The sequence below is a fragment of the Anticarsia gemmatalis genome, chromosome 26, assembly GCF_050436995.1.
Source record: "Anticarsia gemmatalis isolate Benzon Research Colony breed Stoneville strain chromosome 26, ilAntGemm2 primary, whole genome shotgun sequence".
In the NCBI taxonomy this organism is placed as follows: domain Eukaryota; kingdom Metazoa; phylum Arthropoda; class Insecta; order Lepidoptera; family Erebidae; genus Anticarsia; species Anticarsia gemmatalis.
Window position 1 is genome coordinate 2,615,359 of NC_134770.1, and position 25,163 is coordinate 2,640,521.

Here is a 25,163-nt window from a genome sequence, read left to right on the forward strand (position 1 = left end):
AATCTGTGAAACGATTAGGGTAACCATTACAGTCATTGCCCATCATACAGTGATTGTCAATGTTAAGGAATAATACTTTTATTTTAATTTCTAAAGTAACCAGTTCAAATTAATTGCGATATATGTCATTTTTAGAATTTTGGTAACATTTTTAATTTATAGAACTCATGTCCGACGTTTGTGCGACAGGCGTGTAGTTCGAAAAGAAAAAGTAAAAGTTTGTTGCAATATTTGTTAAGGATAACACATTTGAATTAACAGTATTCGCTAGTATTTATGGTTTTTAAGTGTTTTATATTGAATTAGTATAAAGTTATTGAAACAAAGGACTGATGTTCTTTTAGAAAGAATATTTAAGTTGCGTTTATAATAGAGTTTATGTCAATGTTCTACTAAATAAAGACACTATTGACCAAAATTGTGTATCAATTCCTTAACCGGGTAATAACTATGCTGGTTACCCTATATTATTTATTTTTTATAGTTACATTATTTCCTATAATGGCCGAATAAACCATGCCCTGAGTGGGTATCGAACCCACTCCTGACGCGTCGCAGTCGTAACATCAACCCACTACGCCACGGAGCCTGTTGAAAACGGTAGCAAAGCATTATTGTATTGGCGCACAAAGATTTGTCGCAATAATGACAGATAACAAATTCATTACCAAGGAAACGAAAGGTTCAAGCCAATTTCGACCTACGCGTATATAGACGCGTTTTAGAAAATGAGCACATGGTGGGTCATGATTCAGTTTGTTCGATAGTACGTTCGACTCCGGGATATTTAAGTAAAACTTTCGCGTTGTATGCTAGAATATAGGAATTAACGCGAACATTTAGTCTTTTACCTTAGAATTCCTGACGTTTCGGCGCTTTTTTATATAGCTTACGTTTGACTTCAAATCTATCTCTGTGCTAACTGTCAAATAAATCAGTGCAGCGGCGGAAGGCTCCTTCCTTTACAATTTATTGTAATGGACTAATTTATACCCCTAACTTCAGTCCCTGCGGATTTTCCGATGTGAAAAGTAAAAATCCGCATAGGTACTTAATTAGATTTATCGCAAACAGGCAGACGATAGGCGGTCTCTACCACATTATTTTATGACTTTCTTGTAACTTTAAACTAAATAAGACCTATACCGTACAGAGATGTTTACAGAACATTTAAACATTAGTTTCATTGGTAAATCATAAAATTAATAGTATTTTGTTCTACTACAGTTACATAGTAGGGTTGCCATCTTCAAAATTTGAAAAACCGGACAAGACGCATGAAAACCCCGGATTTTAAGTCCAAAACCCGGACATGTCAACAAGAAGAGCAACCGCGACGGGAGGAGTGGGGGAATGGTAAATATACTTGGTTCGTCGGTTGATCGTGGTGTGCAATTTTTTTTTATTTATTATTTTTCTAAAACCCGGTCTACAAATGAAACCTTCCCCGGACGCTCCCCGGATGCCCTCTAAACTAGGACAATTCCGGGGAAATCCGGACGGATGGCAACCCTATATAAAGTAGATATTTCTGAGGTGTCTTTTCCAAACATATTCACTTTCCTAACTGCTAACACTGAAAAAACGATTGGTGTGATAATATTATTAAATTAGCCATAGTCATAATATAACAAACACGGGGGTAGCAGCTGTTGGCATGCACAGCTGTAGATTGTACTACTAGAGCCATCTCGCGTTCAATTTATGCAATATGTGTCACTATAGCACCCTATAACTATAACTAACTGACACTTTTTATGCTAGATGGCAGCACCATTGCATAGTCATGTTATTTTTACCCTAATGCTTTATTAATATTTTTTATTAGATTGTAACAATTTTAGGCGACATTATTAAATAATTTTTAAAATTCACTGTAATTGTTATCATTTTACTAATTTTGGTAGCTTTTTATTTTTTAGACTTCCGTATGGAAGTTTGAATGTTCAAAAACATAGCAACATTATATCAAAATTAAACATGGCGCGCGTACACACAGTTCCGCAAATTTTACATTTTTTCCTTTATTTCTCATTTATTTTATGTTGTTTTACTGGTTTTGTGAGTGCCAATCGCGAGTTAAATGAAGACAATTGGAAAGATATCCTCGAGGGAGAATGGATGGTCGAGTTGTAAGTATTTTTTTGGGTAGCCGGTTTTGTCCAATTCACAGGAACGTGTCAGATTTTTTTCAATTATTTGAGTGTGAATTATGGACTTATTTGAACGTGAAGGCCTTGAAATGGTGTTCGCGGTCCTTATTAGAGTTTTTTGTTGGTACATTAGGGGGAAATACGCGTAATTGTAGCTTTTGTTGAAGATTTTGCATCCCACTCGTTTGGGTTCAATAACCATTACAAGGTCGGTAGGGTCCATGTAAAAGAACCGTTTTGAAAACCGTGACGCATTGTCTATTGTCGGGAAGTGTTTGGCATACAACCTTTTCACATTACGTGTGAAATTCAGTCCACCGTGACCGGAATTGTATGCTAGGAAATTAATTTGAATATGCCGAATTATATTTCCTTACGCTTGAACCAGGAAAATATAAATGCATAGTACTGATATTAATTAGGTACCTAATAATATTACAATAGTCTTATCAGCAGGTAGATTATTCCAAAAGACACCTACAACTTCCTTTAGCGCATAGGTACCTAATTAATTTTAATTTGTTCAAATGAATGCAGTGTTAATTATAGAGCCTGCTTTGTTTGCCAAACATGCTAATAGAACTGCAAATATTCTCCTTGCAAGTATCTGTACCCTGGAATGTACTGTATAGCATTTAGATTCCTATAAAATACTGAAAATGAATAAGCCTTTAACATAAAGAAAAAGACTAAAAGAAAAGGTAGGTATTTCTATGAATACTAGACACTACCTTTTAAAAGTACATACAGCTAATACTTCGTATGTTATTTAGGAAATAAATCTATTTATTGCAAATATATCACTGGAATTTAAAATCTGCTCATTCTAAAATATTCATCATACAATACCATTTCCACAGCTTCTATACAAAAATAATATCACTGTTAATGTTTTCAAAAATTTCATAACAAAAGCCTATTATACCAGAAAGCATTGTATTGTAGGTACCAAGACTATCTATCAATCAAAATATAAAAATGTCCATTAAAACAATATCTACACTAATAAACACCTGTAACACAATTAGGTCATACAATGACTCACACTGCACTTTGAAAGGTGTCTGGATATTACATCACAGACTTGAATATATATTATGCTAATTCAATACTTAGTCATAAATAAACCTTATTGTTATTCTATTTATGTTTTATGCTTGAATATTTATAGACAAACCTCTACAGTATAGAATTGATATCACACCTGTTATACTTGCAGGTGTAGGCTGCTAACTGCTAACTGTATGATGTAGACCCATGGCAATAAGCATCTAAGTTAATGACTCCTATGTTATATCTAGTGTCGACATTTTAGGTAGCATAACCAAAATACTGGATTCTGTGAACTTAATAGCCAGTTTTTTTTATTTGGAACATAATTATGACATTACATATGGCCATAATGCACATTAAGGAGATCACATTGCCCTCCAAGGATGAGAATCCATGCTCAATAGACTAAATTGAAATATAAAAATCTATTTGTGTGGTCTGTGGGCACTAATATACCAGATTAATTATAAGAAATTCTACGCTTAACAATGTCTACAGAAATCTGAAGATTTCCATAGATGTTTTATATGAGGATTTTTTACATGCATAATATTTTTAAAACAATTCCTTTACTGACATGTGGTGCAAGAATTTTAGTGATTGAATAAGTCTTATTTAGCTGAAGGAGTGGCCAAACAATCCATAAAACTCGATATTTGTCTCTTTATCTCAAAAACAATGTGTCTGAGTTATGTTAATTACATTGTTTCAAAGATAAACCTTGTATTAACAATGATCACTAAAATAAACATGACACGGTCATGTTTGTCACATTCTTATGTTACCTAGTATTTATGAGTAAGGTGACTTTTGATAATATTCGTCATACAAATTTCTTGTTCAAAGCTGACTTATTATAAGATTAAATTTACATTGCAGTTTTCCTTGCTATTTATGAAGGTAACGGTATATGTCCCATATATCGTAGCTTGATCTTATATCCTCAGTCCTACACAAATGGGTTTTTTGAAACATAAATGGTAGATCCCAAAATAATTATCCTGAAAAATGGAACTAACACTTCTTTTGGTTAATTACATTGGGATGATATTACTAAGTAGGCAAGTAGCAATAAAGATAAACTCTTGGCAAATTACTAGGTATTTTTCTTTGCGCAAAGGTTTGCTTGAGGTTTCGGCACAATATTCACTGGCTGTAACCGCATACTCCATATGTGTCTTCCTCCATGCAGCAAATACATTTTGTAGACTTCACTTGAAAACTACGTCTTAAAAAAATTCTATCAAGTACTTAAAACTTTTATTTATTCATAGTAATCGTTGTTTGTTCGATCTATTGACAACATGCTCCATGTTCAATGCTCATAGCCATCGCTCACGTAATTATTGTAATGGATATCGATTTTATATGTCAACAAACTATTTACGTTCTAACTTGTTTGACTTTTAAGTTCATGTTTTTATCGAATATTACCCGATTTATGATTCTTTTAAGCAGCGCGGTTAAGCAAATAACCCTTTAAATACAGGACTAGTTATCTGATAGCACTGAATGGCTCCTTTCGTATTAATAGCCTATTCATCTTTCTGTAAAATTTGAAGACGTATTTTTCTCGCACAACAAAATTACCCTTTGTCTTTATGTTAAACCTAAACAGACTCGAATAACACAAACAACACACAGCTGATTTGAACCCCAAACACCGGCTATTAACAATACCCTTAGCAAATAATTTCAGAAATTCTCCACACCAACAATAAAGTCCTTTTAACATTGTCACCATGTACCATAACTCTCAGTCTTTTCATTCCAGCTACGCCCCCTGGTGTCCGGCCTGCAACGCGCTGGCCCCCGCGTGGCGCGAGCTGAACACGCGCGCCACGCGCAAGGCGCTCGGCGTGAGGACCGCGGCTGTTGACGTCACCAAGTCGCCCGGCTTGAGCGGCAGATTCGTTGTCACCGCACTGCCCACTATATTCCAGTGAGTATTGGAGATATATGCGAATAAATACGTGTATTGAATAGGAAAAGTTACGCTTTTTGAAGTCCAGTTGTAGCATATTTTAGTTAAGCTTTTTCTATATAAAGGCTTAGAAGAAAAAGCTTGAGCTAAGTAGCAGTTCCTGTAAAAACCAATAAATGATTAGGTACACTTAAAGCTGTAAAAACTTTAATTTAAACAAACAATAACTGAAGGGTAACAGATTCATCTAAATAAACATTATGCGTAAACTGCAATGAAAAATCTAATGGGTTTCTGGTTGTTTTTTTAAAACAATAATTGTTGAATCCTTTGACAAACCTCCACTGTCTGTTTATACCAACTCTGCCTACCCTTATGCACAACAGTCATAAACTTACCTATCTATAGCTGTAAGTAAACTCCACAACCAGGCTCAAAACAGATACTCGTGGCCATCACACAAATATTTATCCAAAATTTTGATACGAACCCATCACACTTAGTGCTACGGTTATTGCAGCAAAATGACCACTTTATCAAACATGTATTGAAAAACTCAATATTTGTTGTACAGTGTGATCGAAGGCGAGTTCCGTCAGTACAAGGGCCCTCGTGACGTGGAGTCCATGCTGGGCTACGTAGAGGATCAGCGCTGGAAGCAGACCGAGCCTGTGCCCGGGTGGAAGGCACCCCACTCCATACAGATGAGCCTTGTTGCCGAGTTCTTTAAGCTTAGCCAGGCACTCAGGGTATGTGGCTGTATTGTCCTAAGGTCTATTATTGATAGAAACTGCTGTCATGATGTTTAGTGATGATGGATAAAATGGTAACGAAGCCGCTGTAGAATCACGAAGTTTTACTCGATTTCTTCACGGGAATAAATGTTTCCAATTTTTACAGCTTTCTTAACTAGTATGATTTACTATTTTGGTTAAGTCATAGTCAATCGCTTTATGGACAATAATAACAAGGTTCTCTAATATAATTAGCAATTATCAAATTTACAGTAGTCGCTCGAATAACTATGCATCAATGACAAATAGCACAGAATCACAAAACTACGTCAAGATATTGTTTCAAACTAAAACTGAACTGTTTGCGTTCCCTATATAAACTAACTTACACAGTTTTAACTAATCATGATTGTTTTAATTACAGAGTGTACACAACATGCTGATGGAAACCTACGGTCTGCCGACATGGGGCTCTTATCTCATCTTCGCCGTCGCTACTATATTCATCGGAGCTCTACTTGGACTGGTCAGTAGTATTAACAACACTAACACAATTACGAACTGTTAATCAACTATTACAGCAATTAGGAGGAGGCTAACTAACTACAAACCACATGGAACAACCTCTAAGGTTGAAGGGTGACCATATTACACAAACCGAGTTTGAGAGACTGTCATTTCAAAAGAGCTTTGATAGTAGGTACCAGTAGTCAGAAGTTTGAAAGTCTGACAATGTGTAAGTATATTAAAAAGAAATGTAATAATCATACAAAAAATTTTAAATTTTGTACTCATTCGCTGACCATATTTTGACTTCCACTGACCACTGGTTGTGAACCACTGTTCTAAACAAACGTTGTCTTCGTCAGATGTTGGTGTGCGTGATCGACTTGCTGTACCCGCCGCGTCGCAGCGACAAGGTGTTCGTGTCCCGTGCCGAGTACGACAAGAGGGCCAGAGGAGACCAGGACGCCAAGGAGAAATCTGATGATGACCAGGTAACTACTTAAGTATCACGTGATACTTATAATTATAGTGCCAATATTTCCCTATCAGCTGGTATTTCAAGGTACCATGCATCGTTTTAAAGTACTTGCTATCTATTGCTATACAAAACTTCATATATGTCTATTTAGCAGGTAAATGCGATAAAGGTAGTTTAAAACTACCAGGCATCTTTGTAAAACAGTAGTTTCATATATAATTTGGTTAAGTACCTAGTACATATATTCATATAACGTACTAACGATTGTCGTGTAAATATTTATATGTGTTATATACGTTATATTTCTTTAATATCTTTAGACTATCTGGGCTTTACTTGGCTAACATGTAACATGTTCTCAGGAGCTGCTGAACGACGACATAGTGGACGACTCGGAGCAGGTGCACAGCAGCGAGGCGGAGAAGCACTCGGCCAGCGATGTGAGTGTGTCCCCTGAATTTGTATTAATAATAATATGCTTGCCCTAATCTAATCTAACAGTTTTTAAGTTTTGTGCAAAGAGATATAAATTTTTAGTTTGTAATTAAATATTTATTTTACAAATCATGATGCATCCTAGCGCTAATGAATACTAGAAAAAACTTAACATGTAGATCTAATTACTGGATTCTAGCTGATTTCTCATCAGAGATATGCTAGATAATAACAATAGCGTATTTAGTAAAACTCTACCAAGAGGATGACCTGTGCTTATCTCTGCTATCTATCTATGCTATTGATGGTACTTTTCGCGCCACACCTTCCTCAACTTCAACTTATAGACTGTTGGTTTATTAACCACAATAAAAACATTATCTTACTTATATCCCACAGTCATCGGAAGAAGAGAAAGAGTCCCCGGCAGAAGGCGGAGGCGACACGAAGCCGTCGGAGGCCGACCGTCCCGCTGAGGTCCGGAAGCGAAGGCCTAGGAAAGCCGACTAGGTAGCACATGTAGTACATGTAGCGCCTACACACCACATAAGAGCGAGGCTTCAGGGAAACACGACAACACATATTGTGACATAGCACTCGGTTAATTGTGTTTGTATGTTCTGAATTTGCTGTTTAAATTGGACTTATATTACTGTACGGTAGTCTTAAATGACTCAAGATTACAGGTTACGATACCTTTTTTATCCTACGTTTCATCCAATTTGCGGCGGTGTTGGTCGCAAAGAGGCTCTTTGCATTGTGTTATTATGAGTAACTAAGGCTTACTTATGCCAGAACGAACCCACGCAATCAACATTGAGTTAAAAGTATTATAGTCTCAAGACTTATTAAAAATGGGTGTTAAATGTAACGCTATATAAGTCCATTTGTTTTGGCAGTTGAGTAGGCATATAAACATGATTAACCAAGTGTAGTATCACTATAATATTATGCTAAATTAACGGCCTGAAAATTACGAAATTTATGTCTAAAATATAATCAGTCTCACAATAATATAGATAGATATAATGTCTTGTCTTTTTTAGTGTAGAAATAATATAAAATTTCATTGTTTCAATAAATATTGCTGATAGCAAACTTAAACATCATTTTTTAAACAGTTATTAAGACTGTATTTTTTATATTTTTGTTTCATAAAATTGCGCAAATCTGTAGTAACAATTTGCACAACTCTACTACAGGTTTTTGTGCAAACAAATTTTGCGTAAGTCATTGCTTTGACTCTTTAATTTTTGTTAAGACTTTTGTTTGCGCAAGTCATAACTTTTTTGTGTTGTATTAATTTTTACATTATTTAATTTAAAAATAAACTAAATTGATAATAGTTTACCCTGAAACCGCGCTCAGTCGACATTAACTCAAGTAATTATTTAGCAACATTGTATGTAGTGTTAGTCCCAGTTTCACCAGTTCTGGATATGTGCCGGTTAGCCTATCCGATGGAGTTTAGACAGTTGTTCTCATACAATGACTGTCACTATCTATTGGTTAGGTTATTGGACACTAATAGCGGTGAAACTGGTCTTTATTATCATTAAATGATCATTTTGTTGTTACGAACTTAAACAATTGTATTCTATTTCTTACAATTAATGTTGGAAAAGGATAAAATTGTTTGGTACATCCAACAGAGAGTCATTATTATTGATATTTTAACTAATATTATGGAGTATTTTGATCGCTTATTTTTGTTAAGCTATAATAATTTTAGGTTAATTAAAGCCATTAAAAAAAACTTAAAAAAAATGGATGTCATTTATGATGTTTTAACACCTAACCCTGGCTCTAAACTCGGGTTATCTTCTTCCTACTTATACCGTGCTAACTCTTTAAATTCTATATCGTTATTTTATCAACGTAATATTAAAAGCTTTCTATGGAAATAAGTAGTCAAAATATTCCATAATATAAGTTAAAATTTCACAATATCCAAAATTATTATCAGTGCTTAACATATAGGTACACGAATCATCGTAATTTTTATTTGATGTTTGTTTCTCACATCCATTTTGAATTGGAAAGTTATCCCTTTTTAGTAATAGATTAACAAATTATATCCTTCTATAGTTATACTTGTTCCAAAAGGTATAATAATGGCATTTTCACCAAGAATTTTGGTGAAAAATACAAAATTTTTGCCATAAGATAGCATTTTGGTCGTGAAACTAGAAGGTGTTGCATCAAATGTAATTTTATGTGAACATTACACTCGTTTTTCGTCGTTGTCGGTTTTGTAATCTCACTTTTTTGGATAATTGGGAGATATTTGCAATATAGATGATTTGAATTACTGTCTTACTTAGCAATATAAAACGGATATAACATCTGTTATACCCGAAGGTATTTGAAATACACCCGCAATTGGCTTATTACAGTGTTAGTCCCATGTAATGAGCAAGTTAAGAAGTCATCTCACAAATAATTGTCTCGTATTGAGAGGATTATCTCAATGAGACTGTCAAACTTATTTGAGAGAACTTTTTGCATTTTTTCATTGAAAGTCGTAATGTGTTTACCGATGTAGAGGTCTAACCAGCTATAAGACAGTGTAAAGTCATCTATTGTTAAATATCGAAGAACTATCCGTATTTGCATTTATCATATTCACGAGTGTTAGTTTGCGCACCAAATTAGTGTAAAAACTATATTTTATTTAGTTTTATTTACTTGGCTATGGAAATCAGTCTATTGACATTTCAAAAGATATTCACCTAACACCAGATTTACGTGTCCTGCAAAGTACGGAAACGCACAAATGTCATCACATTCTCAATAACCTATCTGCAGTAAAGGTTAGTAAACTATCCATAGTAAGCGGTAGGTCCTGGAACTTGTTTTAAGTGCTTACATAAGCATGTAAAATGTAACAAAAGTTTGTAATGTCAGTGACTGATTTCCATGGTTAAGTCAAAATCATATTGTAACGTTCATTCAGAGTATTATTTGTCTTTTATGATTTTTTTATTCGTATTTTTTATATTTATTTTTGAACTTTGCTTTTAAACGTTTAGTCTAAAAATACGTATGGTTTAAAAATCAAATTGTCTATTAAAAGACGTGATTAAATTATCATTTTATCCAGTATCGAAAGAAAGGTTATTGTTACTTTCTAGACAAATCTTTCAATGAAACAAAATACTTTGAATTTAAAGATATTCGAAGTTAAACATTTAAAAGCATAGTTCAATCAAATGATTTATTTTTTATTTTTACAGAGAGTATAAAACGAAAATTTGAAGATGAGAATTAACGAAATCATGTGAAATCATTGTTTTTTTTATTCACGCTACGGCTTTGCCTTTTAGAATACGACTAAGAATAATACACACGATAACTGACTTGCAAATTCTATTAAACATTATTTTTTACATTTATAGAAGTTAAATCTTAATCCAATATATTAATTATGGAACGGAATTGCATAAAACAAAGATTCTGACCGCGTTAGTCTATGTGTGCTTATTCCTTCTAAAAAGTGCAACTCATATCGTTTTCATTTTCAACCCGTATTCCTATGGGATTGCGAAAGGCTGTATTACTTTTTCTACATATTTTTAATAATACAAAAGAAAAATAAACTCTAGTCGTATTCTTCAAGACATGCCTAATTTCACATTCCTCTTGACGAGTTATTTATATTGATCGCTCAATATTTTAAATATTAAATGTACGTACTTACCGAGATTAGTATGTATTAGGCCTTTTTAGTGACATCTTGAACGTTTCAACTGAGTTACTGTTTAAAAACCTGTTACAATGAAGTTATAACATTAAATGTTTTAGACATACAGTTTCTGAATACAAATAAATACAGAACTTTGTATTTATATATTTCGATTTACGTATACGCTCATTGCGTGCGAGTATATGAGCGTGTACGTTTTGGTATACGCAATATGGAATAATAATGGAAATAATATATGTAAAGTTCACGGTCTACTACCATTACGGATAAGTGTTTGTACTATTTAGTAGAAAACGTGATAGAAAATGTACTAAATACATTGTCAGATACGCTAATCGACGCTTATCTTGTGGAGTAGACCGATTGTTAAATTGGTTTGTTTTCTTGTTGAGACTTTTTACTTAGGTTAAACGTTCAAAGTGTTGCCTTTATATTATTGTGTTGCAATACTCAAATTATCTGTTTCGCTTTTATCCTATGTTATGTATTGTGACGAATATTATTATTACACGAACTTAGAGTTAAACATATAGTAACTGTAACTAACGGAGTGTTGTGGGGGATGCGTTGTGTAAAGGACTTGTTCACTTACAATATACACTAGGAAATATTATAAAATTAAATATATTTTTAAATGGTTTTAGTTCGTCAGGTATAAATTACTGTAAGTAGGGGGTGGATCTTTCTTTTTCATTATTGATTTATTCGACATAAAAAATATTATGAAATTGTTTTCTGCTCTAAATCTGAAAGGTATCTATCTAGCTAATAAAGTTTTTGTCTAAAATCCCAAAATCTATATAGATATATGTTTTACCCTGAAAATTTGTTTTCAGAAGTATTTATTGTGTATATTGTGAGTGTGTGAGTTCCGCGGTATCGCGTTGATAATGTTAACACGAAATTGCCTTGTACAAAGACTTAAGATTGTTTTAAGTGTTGCGTTTATATTAACTATTGACCTAGTGACTTGCTGAATAAAATTGTATTTGTATATCTGTGTTTTTATTTACCTCAACATAATACATCTAATTAAAAATTTATGAGTTACGGCTACAAAGGTTAAATCATATCGTCAGATAATATTATTATTTATGCAATAGGTTTTGACATTAAATAAAATGATACAAAATTCATTCAAATGTTTCTTTATTCAGATATATTTACATAAAATAATTAAGTATTGAGATAATTCACATAATGCAATTTAATATTAGACAATAATTTAGATTTACAATAAAATTATAACGAACTGTAGCTGAATACAAAATGGAGGGCTAATAGTTTAGCAAATATTAAATAAACATTCGTGTTCATGATTCTGTGAAGATATGTGTACGTAGAGAATGTTATCAGTACATTAACAAATGTATTAAATAGATTAAACAACATATGGACAATGTTAAAAATGATACTGAAATAGAAATTGGTCTAAGTATAAAAATGTCGATGAAGTACTCACTGGATATATATTTTCGGATATGTGGTATTTAAGCTAGAGAGTGCCAAAAATGAGTATACTACAGAGTACAGGAGACGCTTATACATCGCGCATATTGTCAACGTGAGGATAACCAATACATTCTTGTCATACACAAGCGTACTTGTTCATTATATAAAATGCACTTTAAATATCAATTTAGCAAAATCTACATATCTAAACCCGTTGCGTATTGGTTTTTGGGGACTTTTAAATACATTTTCTTTATATAACCTTATTCACTAGGGCGTAATTTCGATCCAACAAATTTTGAGATACATTGTTATTAGGTTATACATTCGCCAATCGTTATTTTACATAATTCTTTATATAATTTTAATAATATCAATTGACAATAAGTTAAATGTGTAGTGGTGTGACGTCGATTATCGATAGCTTGTGGTGCAACTAGCGAATTATCGAAACTATCGATAAACGATTAGTTAAGTGTAAGACAACGGAATGTTGTTGTATTTGCAAGATTGCTGTTTATTTATTTGTACTGACATTATAGTATAAATAAACATTATGAAGAACTTGAAAGGTACATAAATAACTTGTTACATTTCCAAAGAAAAAAATAAATAAACCACAATCTCGCATTTTGTAGATAATTGATTGAAAGCTGTTTTTAACAAAATTTGTTCTTAATACCACAATACGTTTACAATAATATACACAAGTATATAAAAAGCAATATACAATCAGTTCTTTCTGGTGCATATTCAATTTTAAAAACTAGACTTTTTGACAACTAAATCATATTCTCGATACATTTTGATTGTGGACAATAATACCAAAATGTTATAAGACTAAACATTAAAAATTGATAAATTTTCGTACTCAAAGGTAATATTTTGAAAGAGCTAAAATTTTGAAATGCAATCATTACATAGGCTTTGATTACGATAATTTACCAAATTGGAATTAAATTTTGAGATAATAATCATTAAATACATCGTTTTCAGATCAAATTACTGCGCAATACATTAGAATTCTGGCATTCATTAATAATTCATATACTTTGCATTTTGCGATTTCAAAAGTGAAAACATGATTCGACATGCTGAATTAGTTATATTTAATTGTCATTTCTTTCTAACGCACTGCGCAAAATATTGTCTTTCGCGATAATTAAAATTTAAATACATTCGATACAAAGATCTTTGGATAACTTATATTTCGTCGATGTTTATATAAAAAAAGAGAATACAAAAGACAATAATTATGTATACATCTGGAAATAGAGGGCGCCACTAGTTAGGTTTGGTAACTAATTAGAATTTTATTATGTTTTTGTACAGGACAATATTGTAATAAATATGAAAATAAATAAAGCGTTTAAACTATATTTTTATTTACTTAATAAATACGATGATCGGTTTTTTTGTATGATTAGTCGAACCAAACCTAACTTTACCAAGATGGCTGACAGATAGACACTAAAAATAATGTAACCTATAAAAAATCTCATTTGTCTAAATCGAACTAAATATACCTAAAATACGTGAAGACGACGTGGTCACAATCCATTACAGTCGAATATAAACAAAAAAGACTAGATTGTTAAAAAAAATTAACAATTATTACAAAAAAAAATATTGCTTACTTGTTAGGTGAATAATCACGAAATAATAATGAGATTTGTTTTACAATACAGCGTTAATACAATAGTGTGAATATGTCGATAAACAAATATTACAAATAAAAACACATATCTTAAAACATAATTTTAAATGCACAATTTTGATTTATTTCAAATATTTTTTTGCTATTTCGATATCATATTCATGTATCGACATATTGCTAAAACAAAAATCACTTTACACACAAAGCATATTATATCAAATAAAGCGAAATATTATAAATTAAAACTTAAACATTAAATGTGACGATTATTTTGGTAATATATTTTTTTTATATCTTCATTTAAAAATTGAAATAATCACATTATTACTTATTTAATATACAAAACTTATGTATACAGTATACATTTCTAGCGAAGAGGGTTTTTTATTAAAATAATTATTAAATTTTCAATAAATATCGAATTGCACATTTATATAGAAAATGTAATTGGATGATTTATTGAGTGGAGTTATTCGATATTATTTAAGTGATGGGATGACGTTAAATCGATTAATTTATATTCGATAAAAATCTAGGGACTTTCTATCGATTGACTGTGGAATTTTCAGCTACCTACCTATACAGGAATGGCAGTGATTCTCTTAATATATCATTGTGAATACTATTAAAAGCAAATTACATTATTTGAAGTCTTTCAAAACGACTTTATTTACCACATTAATAAAAGTCAAAATTAAAGTTTTCCATTATTTTAAAATTGAAACAAAATTATCAATCGAAATACTATTTTTTAAGACAGAAAATGTATCATCATTTTAGTCTTAATTTATACATTCATAGAACATTTTTCTTTTAACAATATCCACAAAGACTTCAAACAATTTGGCCTGACCTCGTCACAATTTTATTATTATTTCATATTATTCATATAATCAATAACGTTACAACTTGTTCGTGTATCAAAATAATAGTATATAACATAAAATCGGCGGTCCGTTTACGTCGGCGACGTGGAGTATTAAACAAAAAGCAATTAAATACAATTTGGTTAGTAAAAATCTACAACTATTTTATTTATATATTATATTTTGTTTGCTCAGCAATGGGATTTCGAAATGTTATGTGAAATATTAATTAACAGCTCATAAATAAGCGATTTCGGCCAGTGTTATCTGTGCCGAAACGTCAAGAAAATTTTAAGAGAAATATTGCTGCATTTTTCGTTATTGTTGCTAGACACATATTTGAAACGAATATACTTAATGTAAAGTTGGAACATTTTATTCTCGTTCAAAAACGTCTTGCATACCGCAATTGAAATTGAACCTAATCTTTTAACCTTTAAGTTCAGTTTAACACTACATTGCGATGAACTGCAATACAATAATATCTGTCCCAAGTATAACAATGTTACTAGTCTTTCAAAAATATTACTACAATGAAAATTAAACCTTAAAATTGTACCCATAAGGTATATATTTCACATAACATTAAGAAATTTTGTCCATCGCTTCGCCGTTGTCTTACGTCGATACAAAATACGTCAAGTTAAGGAGATGTCTAATTGACCTACAAGCCACATTGGGTCTATATAACTATATGTGCTCGCCTTATGTATTAGAAATAGGTATATTATATATATAATGTAAAACTATAGGAAATAATCCATTAAGTTATGCTTATTTATATAAATAAAAGGTTTTATCGAAAAAAATGTGTAACCCAAGAATCGAATCTTTCACTTCAGAGAATACGTATTCAAAAGGCATTTGAAAATACAAGTAATTATTTTTCAAAATAAAATAATTTACTTGAATAAAATCTATACCGTTAGGTAAAATGATAAATGTTTTTCTTTTATATATTGTGTCCTATTCCTAATACATACCGCGCATGAGCACTCAGCTTAACACTTATTTAAATTTGTTTTATTATCGCATAATGGAAGGTACTGTATTACACGTCATGCTGAAAACAATTTCACTTTAATTTTATTACAGTTAAATAATTTAATAACTTTGCAAAATAAATCTTCCATATAATTCATTTAGGAACCAAATATATTGACAATTAATTTATTTAATTAACTCCGCACCGTGTTCTTATGAGAGGTATAATTTAACAAAGTTACCAACTACTTTACAGTTTTATTCATAGTATGGTTAGTGGTCAACCTAGTGTGAAAGTTGTTCAAAACGCCTGAAAGGTCTTCGACATAGCTTAACGACTGTTATCTTAGTAAACAACAACCGTCGTTTTACGTGACCTCCGAAGTATGGAAACGCCCAGTGGAAATACCACTAAACGTTCACCAATCTCTAGAAAGACCGCGTCTAGGGTTGCTTAACCCACAGAGAGCATATCGAGATGAGAGCATACCGGGATGAGCGCATACATTTTTTTTATCAGACCTCTCCTTTTAGTACTAAAAATCCTGATAGATCTCATACATATTATAATTTAAGATCAGAAAAAAACCTAGATTTCATTAAAAAAATCCTAATAGAACTAAAATTTTCAAATGAACGATCAGTCTTAAAATTCATAATGTTGGCGACTGTACATTTGTTAACTGTACCTCTCATACAAACAACTCATAAATATATTTAAAGCGTGTCACTTTGCTAGACAATAAAGAACTCTGATACAAGTGCGTAAGGCGCACATTAGTCTGTCGCGCGCTCGGCCGCGCTCGGCCACGCTCGGCAATGTCCGGCCACACTCGGCAACACTCGGCCGCGCTCGGCTGTGTTCGGCAAATTATACTAACAGAAGCATGCGAAGAAACGGGACATGTCTAACGTCCAGTTTGTGTTTGTTGGGTTTCTGGAAATAATCATACATGGAAGCTTAAGAAAAGTATATAATAACTACGCTTTTTTTGTGAATTCTGTCTGACATTTTGATCAAAAGAAAACAAGTTACGTCAATCTGGGTAATTTTGAATCATTTGGGTAACATTGACAGTGGGAATATGAAGTACTTTCGTTTATTTTTTCATATGATATCAACACAATTGATAAAAGTTTGTTTTAGTTTTGCAAACTTTTATCAATTGTGTTGGTTTAGCACTATAATTATCGGCTAGTTTAGTATTTTAATCTACAATCTGGCGTTTAGTCTGTCTGACTCTTATCTATAAGCTGTAAAACTGTTCATTTGGTTTCACTGCTTATCGATATTATACTATCCAATAGATAAAAAAATTGTCCCAAATTCCAGTAGTTAATAACTGGCACTTATCGAGAGGTAATGCAACAGGTGGTAAAGACTAAGAGTACACGTACCATCAAGGATCGCAGGGGTGCGGCGGCGAGGCGCCGCAGCTGCTGTCCTCCGAGTGCAGGCCGTCGCCCAGCTCCGTGCCCACCTGCGGTATACACAACTACGTAAGCTTTATGAGAACAGCTGCAACTACTTTTACAAGCACACTTACATTGGTTTACATTATCAAGTAATATTTTTTACAATGGACCTTTAATTCATGGGTTCTGTGGTCTACACATTGATTTTATTAATGTTCGGGTAAAATTATGACAGAAAAGAACTGTATGTAAGTACCCAGCAATAGCTCTTTCCCGGATCGAGGGGTAAGGCCCAACTTGACCACATGAGAGAGAGTTGGGGACTAAATATACTTTCAAGGACTGTATATGGTACTTGACGACAGTCAAATTAGCTACCCTTTATGAAATGTCAAAAACGCATTTTCGTACAAAAAATACAATATAATGATGTCACTATTTCGTGTTTTGGTTGGCATCAAGTAAGTGCCTAATTTAACATTTCAATATGTAATAAATTTAATTTCTACAGTATTAACGAAACAAAGCCTGAGCATTTTAGATGAACCTTTTGCAAGTACAAATTAATAATTTTCCGTCATTTACCCTATTAACTAAGAACACAAATAGTGGTGGCTAAATATGAATATCCTCACCTTAAGTACATCGTGTAGTGAGCTCATGCTGCCGAGACTGAGCGGCGTGATGGAACGTTCTAGAAGTAGTGAACCGCTGCCCTGAGACCCGCCGCCTATTGACCTGGTAACACAAACAAACATAATATGTTATTTTTTATAATAGATAATTCCCACAATAAGAATTGGTCTTGTGTCGCGAGGACTTTTACAAACATACAAACAACGGACACAAAGTAAAACCAGACGCGAAACAACTATTTGTGGACCGCACCAATATATGCCCCGTGTGGGAATGGAACCCCTCGACAAAATATAGTTACCTGTCCATAGGCCTATGGTGTGAGAGCGGTGGTGATGGTGGCGCGTCCGTAGGTTCGCGGGTTCGACCCCCGCTACGCCATGAACCTGCACACAACAAATACGTTATAGTATCAACATATTTACATACCAATATATTATTTATAGTTGAAGTAATACATACCATTATATGATCCAGTGCCGTGTGATATCGTTAACGGTGACGTCCGTTTACTGCTCTCTCGACTGCTGTACATCTGTCAAAAATATGTATTAATTAGTAAATATCTAAATTGTAATAATCTATTCAACAGACTATCCGATATTCAATGACCGCAAATGTCTGAATACCTCCACTTATTGTATTATCTTAAGAAAGAACAAAATGTTAAATGTTTATTTTAAAAGTAAATAGTTTTAATCCATTGCTATCATAAATGCTAGAACTACATTGTCTGTTTGTTATTCTTTTACATCTAAACTACTAAACCAATGAACGTAAAATTTAGTTTAGCGATATCTACATCAGTGTTTATTACACAAGTAAAACAACGGGATCAGCTATTAATATTATTATATTACATACAAAGAAAGTTATCTATTACCTGTGCTAAGTCGTCCGCAGTTTCGACAGTGGTGGGCAGGTCGAGTAGACGTTGTGAGCGTATACCATCGCCGGGGCCCATGTGCGACAGGTGCGCGAAGTTCGTCGGCGCGGAGATCAGGCGGGAACGACGCTCCGATCTATAACAATAAAAATACAGTTTAAAAAGGACATTACATTATATATGTATAACCTAGTCTTGCCTTCGCCGGCCAATTTTGTAGAAATCGAACAACTGTGTAGGACTTTGTTTATAGTGTCAAGCATGTGTGGACAGTGCACAGGTACACTCCCTATTCCCTCACTCTCATAGCTCGGTAGAATGGTGACCGAAGCTATAGGCGAAAATTTAGGCGGAGAATCGATAACTCTCCGAGGCACGAAAGTCTAGAGGTAATATAAGAATAAAGTAATAATTCTCAAATATAATTCTCGAATAAATATATAATTCTCAGTTTCATGTGTCGTTTTCTTGATTTACTTAGATATGTACATTAACCAGTAAATATACTGTACTTACAATCTGTTATGTGCTTCGATGGCTTGGTGTGACTGCTCGCGGACGGAGAATCGTCGCTTGGTGCCCCAAATTGACTGGTCTAGTAGTAATGGAGGATCTGAAGCGCGCGGATCTGTAACAGAATACAATATAACCGATATTCCTCTTCAATTAAATCATAACTCTTGCACCTATTCTCCCTTATAAATCAACTCGATAGTAATAATTTTGATATTTTTGTATTTAAATAAATTATTAAATAATTATTATCACTTAATATTTCAATCGAAATTATGTTTCCTTTTTCCATTCATGGTAATATAGAATTTAGATGACTGGATGTTGTTAATTTATTTCTTATTGATCTTGCAATAACTTAACAATATAAAGTTAGAACAACAGTAATTGCATCGTTGTCAGTAATGAATCCACTATATAATAAAAGTTCAAGTAATAAATAATAAACGAATACTAACGTGTGAGCAGTGGTCGTAGGTATATGATGTAGGGCGCCGCGTCACTGGAGAAGGGGAACCCGTTGCCGCCGCCGCCGCCCACGCCGCATATCCAACCTGACTCGTCTAGTGGACGAGCGTTGGCTGCAACAAAACATATACTTATAAGACATTTGTATATATCATATATTAACTTAGCCTTTCTTCCAAACTATGTTGGAGTCGGCTTCCAGTCTCACCGGATGCCGCTAAATACCAGTATTATACATAGAACGACTGCCTATTTGATGTTTAACCTTAGCGTCTCTTTGCATCGGAGGACACGTTAAAAATTGGTACTCGTTGATGTCAATTATGAAAAGATAGGTCTAATATTGAGACGTGAAGAATTTATTTGCGTCAATTTGCAGCATTTTACAAGCTATATGCAACATCTTATTACGGCAGACATCACGGTAATTAATTAGATCGTTTTGCGAGAAAAAATTCAGTTCAGCAATATAATGACAAGGTATACTCACGTATATTCATGGTCTGCACCCAATCACCGGACTCGATGTCGTACACGTCGATGTGCGTCGCCGTGAATATTAGCAGGTGCGTCTCATTGATCGCTGCACAAAATAAAATATTATATTTATAAAACATTGTTAATGCGATAATATCGAACTCCTATCGATCAAACGTCAAACAAGCAAAGTCCTTTGCGATATTGCCCCTCCTAATAAAATAAATAAAATAAATAAATATCATTGGACAACTCACACACGGTCATTTGATTCCAAACTAAGCAGAGCTTGTACTATGGTAACCAAATAACTTACGAACTTACTTATAATGAACGAATGCCTTGTTTTTATTTATTTTTAGCCTCCGGTTCAATGGCTTCTTCCAATATACAGACACATCACGTTAAATTGGTGGTAAAGAAGTTAATAGCAGTATCAATATTATCGGTGTTTGACGATTTTTCGTTTAAAATTTACTTGAAAATATTGTTCCTGTTGCATATGTACATACGTTAAGAGCACTCATCAGTTATTAATATATATTTTTTGATAGTTACTCGAATATTAATATTCATATATATGACATCGCCAATGTATAGTTTTCAAGTGCTAGAGTGAAATAGACATATTGTCGTCATTGACGTTTTCACACAAGCAGTTGTGCGGTGTACATAAGCTTGAAGGTCTATAGTATCCGTGTGCTAGAATGAGACAGACATATGTTAACTAGTGACGTCACTCACCATGATGTAGCGGGTGTGCTGTATACATAAGCTCGGTGTCTCTCGCGCGGTGTCCGTTCCTGTCCACGTACAGCGCGAGCGAGTTGAACACGAGCAGAGTGTCGCCGCTGTTCGGTACCGGCGCGCAGCCCAGTGGCCGAGCACCCGAGTGTGATAGAAATACGTTCACTTGGTTCTCTGGGTGTACTAGTGCTGTGAACAAAACATTTGATACAGTCTTTGGGTTAATTTTAGAGGATGATTTGTGAAGTCCCAGTTTGCATGGGTATCAGATGGAAATTTGTCTAGACGAAAGGGGATTCTTTTGGTTATTTACCAAAAATTATTCCCAATTCCAACACCTGGGCAAAAAGTAGCGTTATATGGTGTTAAAAATATATCGCCACACATAACTAAGGTTTCCAGTGGTCAACCGCTTAAGGTCAGACAATTTAAAGTCAGTAACGTAAATAGTGCCCCTAGAGGCTTAGATATCTTAAATACAATTTTATTACTATCTATAATACACAACTAGTCAATTGGATTTCATAACTGTGGATTGTTCATTCGGTATTTCCATTCAAAGGTTGGTACGTAAATAAGTAGTTTGTAAATGTATACGTACAGACGGCGGGCTGGTCGTGGTGCGGGCGGCGCGGGTCGGGCAGCGCGTGCGCCGCGAACCCGCCGCGGTAGCCCAGCACGAGGCGCGCGCCGCTCAGCTGCACCGAGCACACGGCGCCGCACGCGCGCAGCTCGGCCACGCGCACGCGCCGCGCGGCCGTGCGCGTGATCTCGTACACGTTCACTACGTACGCGTTCTACAACAACCGACACAGTGTTTTTTACTTTAAATCGATTGTTTTATGAAGTAGAAATCTGTAGAAATCTAGCAACAGTACAACACCGAAGTATGCTGAATAAAAAAAGCAACGGGAATTGCATAAAGAAAAATTAAAAAGAAACTGCACGGTTAAACTATGCAACATTCTGGCTTCACGAAAACGGGGCACCAAAATCTCCATAAATGTATTTTTTTAAACTACACTAGTCTCTATTAATCATGAACTTTCTTCTTCATCAATCATTGCTTTAGTAATAATCCATAATCAAAATATAAACAGAACAACACTCTACCTGTCGCTTACACAACACGGCGAATCCATGCGAGTTATGTGACAGCGCACCAGCAGCCAGCGCCAACGCTCCTTTGCTCTCAGCCAGCTTGACGCACTCCACTTCAGCGCACTCCAGCGCGCGGATCGGCACCAGCCGCACGTGCCGCCCGCGACCAGCTATCACCACTGAAATAGAACGACTCACGTTACTACTGAACTGTAACTGTTTAAATGGACAAGAATACGCAAAGCATAGATATAGGTGGGTTTATACTTTACACCCATAACAATTATTATGAGGCTATATCGTCCCACTGCTGGGCAAAGCCTTGCCCCATAGCTTTCTACTGTAAACAATTTTCAGCGGTCTGTACCCATTTCTGGATGAAGAATTCAATTTCATCTTTTACGGCGTGTATCTCGCCGCCCAATATTTATAAAAAATAATAAGTTTCAAAAACAGTTTTAACAAATTTAAGGTGTTTTTAAAGTTATAGGTGTATTGTGTAAAGCGCCACCTATCGGCCAAATCTGATACATTTCTTGTCCGGCACGTGGAAATGGCAAAATAAAAAGTCTTGCACGTGCAAGTAAGCCGACAGTTTAGGACAGGGTTCACTACTACATATAAATAAATACGCTTTTCATCATATACAGGGTGTCCCAAAACTCAACGATAATCCGAGACAGGATGAAAGGCCAAGTCATACCGGCTATAGAAAAAATAAAAATAAAATTCCATATCACTTAGTTCAGCAATAATAGACACTTTTCAAAAAAGTTGAAATTCCACACCCTTGGTCGCATTTTCAAGTCCTGTGATCACCAATGTTACAATTTCGCTGTGTTTTTTTGAATTTCGTGATCTTAATTAAATATGCTATTAATCGTAAAACAAAATAATGCACAAAACATTGTTAATTTAATAAAAAAAGTTAAGTTTTAGTGAGTCATCTTTCTCAAAAATATCGTTAGTCAACTTTGACGCTTCATACTGAAAAAAAAATGTACTACACTACCCTTGGCAAGTTATTTCAAAAGTTGGCGCATTTAATCAAGATTTCAAAATAGTATAACACTTGCCACTTTTCTTGCCATTAAAAATGTTATTTTTATTTGAACGAAGAGTATCCTCGCAAATGGATCGGACGCAGTGGTACAATTTTATGGCATCCTCGTACCCCCGATCTAAATCTAGTAGATATTTTTTACTAGAAATGCATAAAAGAAAAAGTTTATTCAAAATCAATACAAAAACTATCAGAACTTCGCCAGAAAATTGACACAGCGTCAGAAGAAATAAATGCAAGGAATTTTGCTTAACTGGTGAAAAAATCTTTTGTACGTCGTTGCAGAGCCTGTATTCGTGCCAGAGGAAAGCAATTATTTTTAGTAAAGATGTAATTGAGTCAGTCCATAACAAATATTTAATGTAATAAACATAATAGGTTATAATAATAAAAAAAAAACAATGAACGAACCATCGATCTTATTTAATTATTCTCCTTAAACTAAAGTAATTCCGAATTGTTTTCCTCTAGCATGAATTCAGGCTCTGCAACGCCTTACAAAAGACATTTGCACCGGTCAATCCAAATTCCTTGCATTTATTTCCTCTGACGCTGTGTCAATTTTCTGGCTAAGTTATGATAGATTTTGTATTGATTTCGAATAAACTTTTTCTTTTATGCATTCCCAGTAAAAAAATATCTACTGGATTTATATCGGGAGAACAAGGAAGCCATAAAATTGTACCACTGCGTCCGATCCATTTGCGAGGATACTCTTCGTTCAAATAAAAATAACATTTTTAATGGCAAGAAAAGTGGCAAGTGTTATACTATTTTGAAATCTTGATTAAATGCGCCAACTTTTGAAATAACTTGCCAAGGGTAGTGTAGTACATTTTTTTTTCAGTATGAAGCGTCAAAGTTGACTAACGATATTTTTGAGAAAGATGACTCACTAAAACTTAACTTTTTTTATTAAATTAACAATGTTTTGTGCATTAATTTGTTATACGATTAATAGCATATTTAATTAAGATCACGAAATTCAAAAAAACACAGCGAAATTGTAACATTGGTGATCACAGGACTTGAAAATGCGACCAAGGGTGTGGATTTTCAACTTTTTTTAAAAGTGTCTATTATTGCTGAACTAAGTGATATGGAATTTTTTTTTTATTTTTCCTATAGCCGGTATGACTTGGCCTTTCATCCTGTCTCGGATTATCGTTGAGTTTTGGGACACCCTGTATAGTATCAATAGTAGAAATAAAATCATTCGTAAATACAAATATTGTCGATATCGCATTCATATTTTTTGTACTTTACATCGGTATATAAAATACAACTCAAAAATAAAACATTCACAACATCACAACATCGAGATTTACAAATCTACCCTTTGTATTAAACACAACTCACACACACGATGATGGCCGAAGGTTGCCGATGATATACGAAGCGCAATCGCGGGGAATGTCAACGGATGTTATTATATTGTTCGTGAACGGAATATCCGTTGGCATTCACCGAGATCGAACAACGAAAAAGTTGATTGTGGTCTTCTTTATGATAAAAAATAGCTTTTGAGTGCCAAAAGAATTGACGACCCGAGTCGAAACATCGGGTAATTATAATAAGTTATAATAAATAACCTATACAATTTTCACCGCGCATTAAAACCGTTTACTTCTTAGTAAAATATATAGCACGTTGAGATAAAACGAGAAAGTCAAATAAGACAGAAACATACACATAATAATCATTTAGTCGTACACAGTTCATACGCACAATAGTATTAAGAACAATAAATAAGACACACGGGTTATATACAGAGTTATACACAATTTAACACCAGGTTAAACGAAAATATATACACAGGAATATATGGTATGTTGTGTGACTGAGCACCAATTTATATACACAATAGTACAGTCAAGTTAAATTGCAGTTACACATAGGTCAAATAA

The 25,163-nt window shown here is 33.8% G+C and overlaps 2 protein-coding genes across 18 annotated transcripts in view; one reads left to right on the forward strand and one right to left on the reverse strand.

Annotated features, from left to right (window-relative positions):
* The first annotated feature begins 1,971 nt into the window (after positions 1 to 1,971).
* On the forward strand, positions 1,972 to 11,984 carry LOC142984121 (thioredoxin-related transmembrane protein 1-like). The gene is made up of 7 exons (XM_076131508.1): positions 1,972 to 2,132; positions 4,981 to 5,148; positions 5,705 to 5,879; positions 6,289 to 6,390; positions 6,734 to 6,862; positions 7,212 to 7,289; positions 7,684 to 11,984. Exons 1-7 carry the CDS (start codon positions 1,981 to 1,983, stop codon positions 7,792 to 7,794), a joined length of 915 nt encoding a protein of 304 aa, XP_075987623.1. The 5' UTR covers positions 1,972 to 1,980; the 3' UTR covers positions 7,795 to 11,984.
* A 142-nt stretch (positions 11,985 to 12,126) lies between these two features.
* gek (serine/threonine-protein kinase gek) overlaps positions 12,127 to 25,163 on the reverse strand; it is a 78,233-nt gene continuing 65,196 nt past the window's right edge. For 15 of the 17 annotated variants that reach the window (XM_076131500.1, XM_076131494.1, XM_076131492.1 and 12 more), the window contains 12 exons: positions 22,206 to 22,372; positions 21,694 to 21,889; positions 21,090 to 21,281; positions 20,359 to 20,451; positions 19,859 to 19,981; positions 19,404 to 19,515; positions 18,885 to 19,023; positions 18,464 to 18,536; positions 18,303 to 18,387; positions 18,001 to 18,103; positions 17,348 to 17,445; positions 12,127 to 16,886 (listed from right to left, as the gene is read on the reverse strand). In XM_076131500.1, coding sequence (XP_075987615.1) covers positions 17,350 to 17,445; positions 18,001 to 18,103; positions 18,303 to 18,387; positions 18,464 to 18,536; positions 18,885 to 19,023; positions 19,404 to 19,515; positions 19,859 to 19,981; positions 20,359 to 20,451; positions 21,090 to 21,281; positions 21,694 to 21,889; positions 22,206 to 22,372 — 1,379 coding nt within the window. In that variant the 3' untranslated portion in view covers positions 12,127 to 16,886; positions 17,348 to 17,349. The remainder of the gene's footprint in view (positions 16,887 to 17,347; positions 17,446 to 18,000; positions 18,104 to 18,302; positions 18,388 to 18,463; positions 18,537 to 18,884; positions 19,024 to 19,403; positions 19,516 to 19,858; positions 19,982 to 20,358; positions 20,452 to 21,089; positions 21,282 to 21,693; positions 21,890 to 22,205; positions 22,373 to 25,163) is intronic. The other 2 variants (XM_076131507.1, XM_076131493.1) reach the window with 1 other exon arrangement.